This window comes from Chlamydotis macqueenii, chromosome 1 (genome assembly GCF_036417535.1).
Source record: "Chlamydotis macqueenii isolate bChlMac1 chromosome 1, bChlMac1.mat, whole genome shotgun sequence".
Taxonomy (NCBI): Eukaryota; Metazoa; Chordata; class Aves; order Otidiformes; family Otididae; genus Chlamydotis; species Chlamydotis macqueenii.
The window spans coordinates 190,110,522-190,122,656 of NC_141556.1; the positions used below are offsets into that span (position 1 = coordinate 190,110,522).

The 12,135-nt window shown below is 35.5% G+C and overlaps 1 protein-coding gene across 2 annotated transcripts in view; it reads right to left on the reverse strand.

The window, feature by feature from the left end:
* The window catches only part of NBEA (neurobeachin), a 509,094-nt gene that overhangs the window by 52,336 nt on the left and 444,623 nt on the right, over window positions 1-12,135 (reverse strand). For both annotated transcript variants that reach the window (XM_086771979.1, XM_086771978.1), the window contains exon 47: window positions 5,655-5,807. In XM_086771979.1, coding sequence (XP_086628105.1) covers window positions 5,655-5,807 — 153 coding nt within the window. The remainder of the gene's footprint in view (window positions 1-5,654; window positions 5,808-12,135) is intronic.

Here is a 12,135-nt window from a genome sequence, read left to right on the forward strand (position 1 = left end):
CAGTAGGAGGCATTGGCTTTTATTTTAATGCACACTATGTGCTGTGTAAAGTAGCAGGAGTTCCGAGCTTATAAAATATGTTATTCCAACCTCTTTCTAACACAAGGTTTTGTGTTACCTAGTTATTTTGTGTTACCAGAGAAGAGGAAAGCTCTGATGCTGCCCCTCATCTGGATCATAGCTGCACCTGCCCCTCCTGTTTCTGCAGTTCCTGCCTTGTTTCCGTCCCCTCTATAGCTCTATGCTGTCTGTCTCTCCAGGAACTCCTACCACAGTATCCTGCTATTAACTTATATTCAGTATATTTTAAAATATTTTTGTAAAACTGCTCCGAGACCCTTCAGTTTTGTAGATCTGCTCAATAACAGACCACTGGCTGTTTCAATCTGTGAGCTGGGTTTTTCTTCTCTCCCCTTACATCTGCGCTCCTCTGCAGCCAATGAATGTACAGATTTTCTCCGCCTAATATTTCTCTGGCTCCTTTGCCATTTCTTGTACTGACTACCAGAGTAAAATCTTTGACTCTTGTCATATAATAAAACAGGCAATACTGATACCTGAAACTACTTACTTTCATTTAAAAAAAGTAATATTTCAATAAAAGTCACAAGAGAAGTGCATTCTACAGATTTGGGTTAGTCAGGGACTTCTGCAGAGAAACTGATCCTTTATGTGAGCATCTTCAAGATATAAATAAGATTCTTCAGCTATATAGAAAGTTAAAAAAAAAAAACCAAAACAAACAACTCTACCACTTCCAAATTAGACTGAAACCCCTGTTAGCTGAATGAGTTGTAATTGCATTAAGAACAAACTTTGTCAATACACAAAATAATATCAAAGCTACTACTCAGGAAGTAGTATCAAATCTTATCTACTGCTCTCTGGTAAACAAGGAATGTCAGCTGCTGCCGAATGGTAAGGAGAAAAGATAAATCTTCCAGATTCTCATAGCAGAGAGATTCTGTAATAGATGTTTCTAATGACTATTCAAGAAGCTTTTTAATTATGAAATACTATGCATGCTTCTGAATAGCCAGGGAACTGTACAAAAATGTAATTGGCAGCAGAAGAGTGCAAATAAATCATTTCAAAGACAGAAAGAAAATTCAATCTTAGTAACAATTATGTAATAGGAACAAAATATGTACAACAAAAACAGGACACCATTTAGTCTCTCAAAAATATAATTTATAATGAATGCATTTTACTCAACACTGTAATTTGTAATTTAATATGTGCATAAGCCATAATGAAAATACCATTACAATTAACTTCAAATTACACAATCTTGCATCTTTTGTTTCAAAACTAAAGAACGCTTATTATAAAAGCTCTGCTTCAGTGTTTCACAGTGGTGTTCCCTGCCTTGATTTAACATGCTTGACTTACTGAGTGAATCTGTTCTATTTCTGGCTCTCAGGACTGCTCTAAGTCTGTGGGGATTGAGAGGCTGAGTAGGACTACAGATGCACATCTGTGGAAGGTTTTATGCGTCAGTTTTTTTTCCTGGTAAACTGGGAGATTATGATTGATGAGCCCAGCATTAGGGTAATGTTATCAGGGACACTTTCTGCCTCTGTCCTTTGTGCCATCGCCGAGGTCAGACCATAATCATGTTAGCATTGAACACAGTGCTTTATTAATGTTTCATGAGTAACTCCGTAGTAATCAGTCTAGCTTTGCATGGATAAATAAAACTGCTACAACAATCCCTGATGTATACACTGAGTGCTTTAGAAGCTATTGTAATAGGTCTTAAAAGTAACTTGACTTAATGTCTTTTCTGGCTTTTAGAAGAAGTCTAATTTTCATGAGTTTAAAGGAATCACTTTTGAAGGAAAACCATTTCCACTTCCATTTCTGTGTTTAGTTAGAAGTGTAAAACACCCAGCTGAACAATCAAATAAAGCAACACCAAAACCCTGCCTGCCATTTAGTAATTTGCACAGAATTTTAGTAAAAGTTGTTAACCATTTGGTTAAATTACATTGATTTATGTCACTTTGCCTCTATGATGTTTTCTAGGCTGTTCTCTACTTGCTTTGGTAAGTCTTGGGATGAAATGCTGAAATTGTGGCAAGAAAATGTTTACATTCATAAATGTAGAAGTGGACTGTATGTAAGGATTTGTTTTGACTCCCACATAAAATTACACATTATGTATGCCTGCAGGAAGAAAAAAAAATATGTATAAACAGAAGAAAATACTGACAGCTGGGGAAAAACAAGATCCCACTGTATGTTATGCTGTATCATATAGGATCCTTTCCACTGAAATGAAATGACTACTGCTGATTTCATTAGACAAGGGATCAGGATAACACTTATCTGAAATATTCCTAAATTTTCTCTGGCTTTCCTGTAAACGTGCTCTCTACTTGCTTTGCTAAGTTTCTGTAGAAATGCCAAATTTGCATAAGCTTGCCGTGTTTTACACGTCAGCGCCACACCCAGGCTACTTTTTTTTTCTTGAGATAGATTCTTGTATAACAGCCAAAGCTTGGTCTGGGGATGACCTAACTGAGTAATACATCTGCTGGTCGTTTCAAAACATGGAATCAGACATTAGGTAGGGAATATTAAACCTTCTAATCCCTTTATACTTGTTCCTCACTTTGACCAGTCCAATTCTAGTGACCAAAAAGAGAGCATACTGGCAGTTTGCTGTATGCACTAATAAAACCCTAAATGAGAAAGTTTTTCTGAAAAATTATTCCACATTCAAAATATTACACTTTCAAAATGCAATTCCATTACTTCTTACTGCACATACTATCTGCATTTTTGTGAAAGGGATTATTGTTCTTTAGCTACTTGCTACTTTACAATAAGCTTTATAAAAAACTATGCATATATCCTGGTCTTTAAACATCGCAAAGTTATTCACTTTGTTTTTATCCTCTGAATCCCATCCAAATGTGGATACTACTTCTGTCATCTGCTTGCCCAGAAGTTAATCCAATATTCCAGGTGCAGTCTCAAAAGGATCATAGACAGGTACAACTGTTTACATTCTCTGTGAGACAATGATTCTCCATAGATGGCATAAAATACACTTATTTCTGGTGAATATAGAATTATAGCGTTATAAGTAATCTAATTGCTGCTCATTGTTACCCTTCCCTCGCTTCTGCTCTATTTTTGGTACTATTTTTGTTTCCAGACTGCTTCCTGTTGAATATCTGTAATTCTTTCCTCTCAAGGTGATTTTCAGTGTATTATTTTCTGCATGTAATTCAAATCTATGCCTCTTTCTCCTGTTTTCTAGGCAATTCCCAACTTTATTACCATTTGTGAACTTCATCAGACTGCTCACTTGAAGACAGCGTGTATCTGTGTAGAACTGAATTTTAACTACTGAGCATGCTCTTGCTAAAAGTAGATGCTGAGATGAATGAAAGCCATGCAGAAACTGAACTGCCTCCAGGCAAAAATGTATAATAACAGCATGATGCTCACATCTGTGGGGACAGGGGTGGAAAGGGTATGATACATAAGTGAGATAATTTCTGATTTTAAAAATCTGCAAAGTACTCCATTAGCTGAAGCCTGCAATTGTAATACTTCTCTAATCTTGACATTGGTTTGTCTGTCTCGTGGCAGTCTCAGCATACTTAGACAGCTATGGAATCAGTCATTAGTGCTATTACAGCTTAATATTTAAAAAGTATTTCCAGCTCTTAACTACCAGTCTTAATGGAAAGTATAGTTCTGAAGGGGCATAAATGCTATACTCTAAACTCATGGAAGCAGCTGTTTTCTTCAATATCCACAAATACTCCTGTAAAAATTTTTCTGTAGAAAGCTCCTATGCTATTTTCTAAAAAGCAGAAATTGCACTGAAGAAATCAAATAAACCAAAGCTAAAGCTTTTCTTAAAGTGATCTCTTGTCTCACAGTGCCTTTTATTCTTCTATTAATCATTCCATCTTTGTGAAGAGGAAAGATGGAGAAACACAATTTAGAATACAAGAAGGAATATTCTTTATAAGATTTCCCAAAGGAAGTTACTAATATGCATCTCTCATTATACTCCCCAATAGGTGGCAACTTGTTTATCCCTTTCCACTAAGGTATCCTACTTCTCCCAGATGTCAAAATTAAACCTCCTAGTCAACTTTACTGTGCTTACTCCTGGATTCAGTTCAGGTTTAGGCACAACCACAACCCAAAAAAAAAGGCTCTGTGCAGTGACATGAGCACTCTGGAGACACGCACCTGTGATTGTGCATCCCACACTTGAGAATGTTAAATGAGGGCAGTGATCCTTTGAGTCTACCTCCTTCTTTCCTAGTAAAACTGCACTTGAATTTACTGCCACCAGCTGTGATAATTACTTGTTTTTAGAAAGAATGTTACAATATATGCAGTTATAAGAGAAATCAGCCAAGAAAAAGAAGGAAAATGTTGTTCAGCTTCAGTCTCATAATTTGAAGGTTGTGAGTGGGGGTTGGACTAGAGGACCTTTAAAGGTCCCTTCCAACCCAAACTATTCTATGATTCTTCCTGCCAATGAAGGACTACTCCCTGGAACACATTACTCATGCTTTGTGTAGTGCATTTCACATCTCTCAAGTGACGAGATTGCCATCACTTCCTTAGGAGACTGCTGTACATATGTCAAACCATTTACTCTTCTGAACGGAGGACACTTCTAAATCATATACATCTAGGAATAGGTTTGTTTTTATAATATTCTATTCTTTTGAACCTCATCTGGCTATTTTTTCTATCAACTCCTGAAGAACAATTTTCTTTAAATAGTTCTTGAAATTAAATTACCAAACCCAGTTGAAAAAAACCCCCAGCACTGCTAGACTTAAAATACTACCACAAAACCACTATAGTGAATAATGTACAAGCTGAATAGTTCTGCAACTGTGTGGAAACCCATAGTTTATTAAAAATATAGTCCTAACTCTACAAGCAAGACAACCAATATGCATTTTAAGGAAGATCCATTTCCAGAACTGAATCATAAATTGAACTATTGCTGGACAAAGCATCAGAATATACCTTGTTTTTCCTAAAAATTAGTAGAAGCATATGTATGTATTAACTGTATAATTAATAAAATCATTACCTATCAAATTAAAGCAAAAAATACACAACATAGAAAATGTTTTTCATGCTTAAATTCTACAGACTTCATGGTGATTTACAACAGAGTAGTTCTTTTGCAAAATTTCTTCAGCGAGTGCAATTGTTGCTTTATGTTCACATTTCTACACCATCAGTTTATCTATCTTTGATGAATAGGAAATGCATAGTTTCAGTCATGTAAGAAATACAATACATCTTGCAAGATACCAGCATTTATAATAACCTTTTACTTTTTAATGTAGAAGATGGTGAGGAGGAACAGAGAACAGACTTAAATTTTTCAGGCTATCTTGTATTCCCCAGCTCATGCCCATCTGATGCTTTCTCATGAGAGAGTAAATAACTGAATTCCATTTTCCATGATTTGGGCACATGGAAGGAAAATCCATAGTAAAATAAAGGGTTCTGTCAAGCAAGACAGAATGCAAATTCTCATTCACCTTTTGTTTTATTTCTATTATTCTAGTTCTAAAGAGATTAAAACAGCATTAGTTCAGCTTGTTAAAACACAGAGCTCCTTACTTAGGCTAAACTACAGTGCAGCTTACCATCCTGTTGATACGGACAAAGTCTTCAGGCTTCTTGGCCCATGGCGGGAGATCAACGTCATTCACAACAACTTCATCTTCTCTGACTCCTAGATTATAGCCATTACTGTTGACAAACATCTCTGGTAGGTAGTAAAACTCTGGAATTAACTCCTAGAAGAGAGAAAACATACAATGAGACTTTATTTTTATACAGATGCTAAACGGTACTGCCAGAATCAGGCTCTGTCATAGCACACATTCCTACATTCCTGTTTTTGTTTCTGTTTCCATGCACTTGTTTAAGAGATTTTATACTCTGTTTTCTTGTACTTACGGTCAAACATATTTTTCATAATGAAATATTCAATCTTTGTTTTTCCCATATGTGTTTTTATGAAAAGCATAAATTTGGAAAAGCAGTGCATATCAATAAAAGAGACCTTTTCAGAATAACAGGTACAAGAAAACTGTATGCTAAGCCTTCAATACTATAAATATGTTAGATTATTTAATCATTATTTAAGTAAACTACTTAAAAGAGGGAAAAAAGTTACCGATCTAACATTGTCTGGATTTTACTTTCTCTATATTCTTTAATTGCGTAAGAAAAGGTGGCGATTTGATTATCTATATACGGAAAAAGAATTCAGAGTGAATGAATTTTTCCATTGTAAGAAAAATTCAAAAATACATGGAGAGAAAAATGTCAGTACAACAAATGTCCTTAAAACAGAAATACATCATATTTAAACTGTGAAAGATCAATAATTGAGCAGCAAAGATCATCTGCAGTGTATTAGTACATTATAGATAAGTTAGGATGTGAAGTTTTTCCCAATTTCCAAGATAGCTAAATAGAAAAGCATTTTGACATAATAAATATCACCATTTATTGCTGTCTCTTATTTTAGCAGTAAATATTGGACTGTAATAACAAAAAAACCAAACCTTTAAAGTCTGCTATTTCTTTTCTAACATCCAGGTATGGATAAAATTCACTAAATTACATTGTTAAAAGTATTATGGCATTCAGTTGTGTAACATGATCAAAACTGATGACACAGCACCTGAAACCTGGGTCGCTTTGTGGTCTTTTCAAAGGCTGCAGACATGTGAAGTGTAAAAAAAAAATCACTGCAGACACAAACTTATCTAATTAAATCTGATCTGCAATTCCATAGAGAATAGAGCAGTTAAAGCATAGATGGTCCTTTCAAATGTACTCATTTTTTTTTTTAAAGAGAATATTTATAATTTTAAGTACATTTAGGGAGGCAGCTTACTTGCTTCTTTATATCATTTTTAATATACTACAAACAGCCTGAATTCAGATTAGACTAAGATGCAATGCCAATCAATATCTTACCAGTGCAAAACACTAACCAAGTGAGACATTCCTGAGCTTGAATAGCTCATTATGAAATGAGTTGTAATTTTTAAAAGCCAATAAAATTTAAAAATACTACATGCAATAAATAACAAAACAGCAGCTAGAGCAAAGCCAAACTGAAAGCAATCCTAAATATAAAGTTAAAAGAAAAATGATTATTTTACTGACAATTTTAAGTTTGATTTTATCTCACTAATTTGTTCAGAGTATTTCTAAAAGCAAACTTCCCCCCTTTCCTCTAAAGAGGATTCACTGGATTCCGAGGAAGCCCTTTGGTTTTCTCTAATGGAGTCCAAAGAAGAATGAATGATCCTTGCAGCTGGAGTGAACCAGATATTAATTTTTCTAAAGCTTAACAAACTACTCTTAACCTGGGACTAAGAGCTGGCCACAACCACACTGACAAACTAAGAGCATTGCCTTAAAGAAAAAACAAATTCATAAGGACCTCAGAATGATAAAATATTATTAAGTCAAAATTAAAATAAAAGTCAATATTCAAATGAAACAATTTATTAAAGAAAAAAAGTAAGCAAAATTTACTTCTATCTTGTGTAAAAGCCTCAAAACACATACCATAGTTTTTAATTACTACCATTTTTTATGCAACATGGTGGTGTACTAACCTGTAATGTCAAACAGCAAGTAAGTTTTTTATTCCTTCAAAGATACGTACTTTTAAATTTCCTTTTTCAGTTTTAAATGTCCCAGGATCTAATTGTGAACCTTTACATCTAATGTATCTGAAAGACTTCTGTTGCACAGAGACACATCTAGTGTTTAACTGAATTCTAATAACCTTCTGACTTCAGGGATATCTTGAAACAAAGGGATTTAAGTCACTGAATATTTTTAATGGTGTTTCCATTTAGTAATTTTATCTTTGTTGCTATTTGCTTTCAGTGTAATTTAATGTTCCCTTGTCTGGTATAGCAGAAAATGTAAATAGAAATAGAACAAATAGAAAGCATGTGATTAACTTTCTTCCTAAGATTTATTGTGTTGTATATGTTTAGTTTGACCTGTCTTATTCCTGTGCTCTGGAAACTAACCAGTGCCAGACTTCTAAATCCTCTTCAAATAACACTCTCTCTAGAACCCTAATAATTTCAGTCACACATTTCCTGGTAATTTTTTTTTCAGTCAAAGTAAAGAAACTAAACATAGTATTTGAAAAAAATGTAATAAACTCGTTGTGTTAAAGTCTCAGGATTCTCTTCAGTGTTATTTTTAGCACAGCCTACAATTTTGTTTGCTTGTCTGAGTACCATTTAGCATGAATTGAACCTTTTCTTGAGATAGGAACAATAATGTTGCATGTGACCTTTCCCAGCTACTTACATATTTCCGATACTTTGCACTACGCATTCAGTTTTCTTTGGTAGTATTTGATATTCCTGTTGAAATTTTGTCACCTCCACTACTGACTATACTAAGAAACCACAACACTTAAAAATAGCTCAGATAAATCCACCCCCTTCTACTTTCTAGAGAATGAATGAATATAGACTAAAACACAGTCCCACTGTAAAAACTTGTGGCACCTCATAACTATGAACTTGCTAACATTTCGAAAAAATTTCAAAATGCATCTTCAGCTACTCAGAAACATAGAAAATAAAACTAATCTAGTGAAGTGTGATGGAAAGGTTTGTTCTTATGTATTCACTGGTTATTCTGCTGCAAAAAAAAATAAGAAGTCTCTTCTTCCTTATGCCAACAGCAGGTGCCAGGTGAGGATGGAAAAGCAAATGCTCCCTTCCCCAGGGCCCTCGAGCATGCTTCGCTAGGAGAAGCACAAGCTGGGAGAAACAGAGAGAGGAAGGATTAGCAAGGACAGAGCAGGCAGCAAGGATGGAGCCTGGGAGGTTGCTGGGAAAAGGAAGGAGCAGACAGGAATGAACCTCAGTGGAGATGGCAAGATGATAACTGAGGCCCAGAGAGAATTGCTTTACCCAAGAAGCCACTGAAAGTTGCAAGAATGAACACAAGGATGAAGGAAAGGACAACACTAGCAACGGCTAGAGTTATTTTCAAAATCTATTTCTATTTTTCTTAGCCAGAGTTTGGGTTTTCTTTGTTTGATGAGTGGGTTTGTGCCAGTTCATATTCTAATGAAGACTATAGCTAGAGAGAGACAGCTCTTTTGGTGCTTTTCTTGTTAAGGACAGGGAACAGACATGTCAAATATCTAACTGTTTCAGCGTCACATTTGGAGAGGTGACTTTGACCATTCCTCCATTCCAGAAGAGTTCTGGCTATACCACCTTTCCTGCCATATATCTGTCTTCCCTGTTGTCCCAGAACTTGAGTGACAGTAACTCTACAATCCTTCCATCAACTGACTTCAGTATTCTTCATCTGAGCACGTTTTAGCTAATACCTGGCCTGAATCTTTCGTTACACAATCTAAGCCCATTTGCCCTTGTCCTAGCTATCAATCTCTCATGGATACAGAGAACAGATTACTGCTTTCTCTTTGCATAGCTTATTATATGTTTGGAAAGCATCATCCTACCAGCTTTTCAGGTCCTAAAAGTCCAAATGAAGGATAATGATTTTACCTTCTGTACTGCTACATTGCTTAAGTTTTAGTTATAGATGTGTAAAATAATATTTTAATCTCCCCAAACTAGCTAGTAGAATTATTCCTAAACAGTTCATAACTTAATTTACTCCTATATATACTTTAGCCTTATTATATTTTGTCATATGTACATCACACAGAAGCCAAAATAAATGTTTTTGTCAACCTCTGTGGTCTTTAGATCAGAGATTAAGATTGCATACTTTTCTGACAGGATCTGCTATTTTTCAGTCATTTTGATGCACGGCGTTGATTTGACATATAACATAGCTTCTTACAAATCATCAGCTTCTTACTTTAGAAGGGTCATTGTTAAATTCACCCTGAAGACAGGGACAAGGAAACTCAGAAATTAGCAGGGGAAAAATGTATCTCAGTGATGGTATTTACACCAGGGGATGGGACACAGAGGACCTTCTGTCTCCCAATTTGCTTTCCACTTGACAGACAGAATAGTTGATAAGTGGATCCTTAAAACTCCTGTTGCACATCAGTGGCACTGATGCTAAAAGGTCAATGCAAAGCCAGGTCTATGCAAAGGAACACTTGTTTGAAGCTAGCATGATCTTGAGAAGTTTGTTTCAAGCTACCAATATTCATGAAAGACAAATCTCAAAATATTATCTTCCTACACTATAAATATTGAGTCAGCCAGAGTAAATCAAGACATGAAGGAAAACATCAAAAATAAGAACATAAAAAAGCTTCCCCAGAAGTTACATCAGTTTGCAGGCATCAGATGAGGGACTGCAAGGAAAAAAAGACACAGGAGACCAATATTTTTTAAAAGTCTGGTACTTTTGAAATATTCACAGACCAATTAAGCAATTTAGATGCATATTGTTACTTTATGCCATTCAGCTGATAAATAATTTTTCATTAACTGATACAATTCAGTACACTTTATTGGTTTCTTCACTCTCGCCAAAACATATCAAAGGTTCTAAATAAATCTTTCTGACTACATAACCTGTCATGGGTAATTTCTTACCACAATAAATATCTAGAGTTCAAAGAGTTAATAAAAATAGGGATTCTAGTGATCTAAATCCATTTGCAGTAATTTCTGTCTAGTTGTCCTTGACATTTCACAAGCTGGTAACCTCCTCTGCTCCCCTTTCATTCACACTTCTAATAAGACAGGTTAGCTTTCTATCATTTAATAGTCGGCTACCTTTCAAACTGCCCAAGAAGCTTGGCTCTTCTCAGACGAAGAACGATGCAGTAAAACTACTGAGGAGTGTAAAAAAAAAAAAAAAAAAGGTTAAATGAATACTATAGCAGGCATTTCTTGCTGTTAATGTGATCTCTAGTTTATTTTAATAGCTATACTGAAACCCCAAGGCGTAGTTAACGGTATTATTTGCTTTGTGTCTCCTTATAAGAAAACATCCCCAAACACATTTTCTAATTTACAAGCCTGTGACAAATACAAGCTATTGAGAAATTAAACTTTAAATATATGTCTCAGGGTGATAGAGGACCACTATTAACACTATCATAATTGTACACCACTTGCATCAAATCTGAGGTTTCTGTTTAATATGTTTTGCTAAGAGTATACCATTTTATGGCCTCCCAATGAAATCAAATCCGACCCAGACGTTTTCACTTTTCTAATATAATTCACTTCAAAGTTTTAAAGCTGCCATTTCTTTTTCTTTCTTTCTTTTTCTCCAAAAAGGTTGATCCCCTGGCATCCATTAATTCCACAAGAGCCTAGTACTGGGTCAACAAGTCAGTCACGAGTACCTCCATTAACTGCGTTAATTCACACTACGGCACCTTAATGACATTTTGCCAGAGCTACCTTTCTAACTTCTAAACACGCTGTTCAAAAAGTAATATAACAAGTTTGAAAGGCATTAGGAAAGATTAGTGCCTGAACAGGAGGATCTGAGGAAGTCAATGTTACTAAAAACTGGAGTGGGGGCGCGGGTGGAGGTGGAAAAGAAAAAATGTGAAAGCTGACTGGCCGAGTTATGGTCATTTCCGGGTGACTTGCTTCCTCAAAGGTCACTCCACCAACATTCATTCTTCCTCCAGCTTGTACTGATTATCTCGAGAGAAGGTCGATGTTGATAAAGGGAGACACAATAAAATAAACTCTGTTATCCAGGTTCTCCCTTGTGTGTTACCACTCTAATACAGCACATACTGTATTAATTCTGTTTCATCCACTGTAGGTGAACAGGTTTTTTTTTTGCAAATGAACCAAAACTGCAAAAGTACAGAACAAAATTCTCTAAGTAGATCTTTAATCATTCACTGAGCAATAATCTATCATACACTACATTTTTCAAAGGTGGTGTACCTTTTGCCATACTTCAAGATGTAGCAATTACAGCTTTTTTTTTTTTTCAGACTGATCAAACCACTGGCACACCCCTATTTTCATTAGCTCAATGTGAAACAATTTAGTTCCAGAGGAGACTACACATACGCAAAGGCAGAGAGGGAAGAAGGGAGGGGACAGGGAGAGACAGAATGCCAGAGAGGACACATGCGTATGAAAAAAGGAG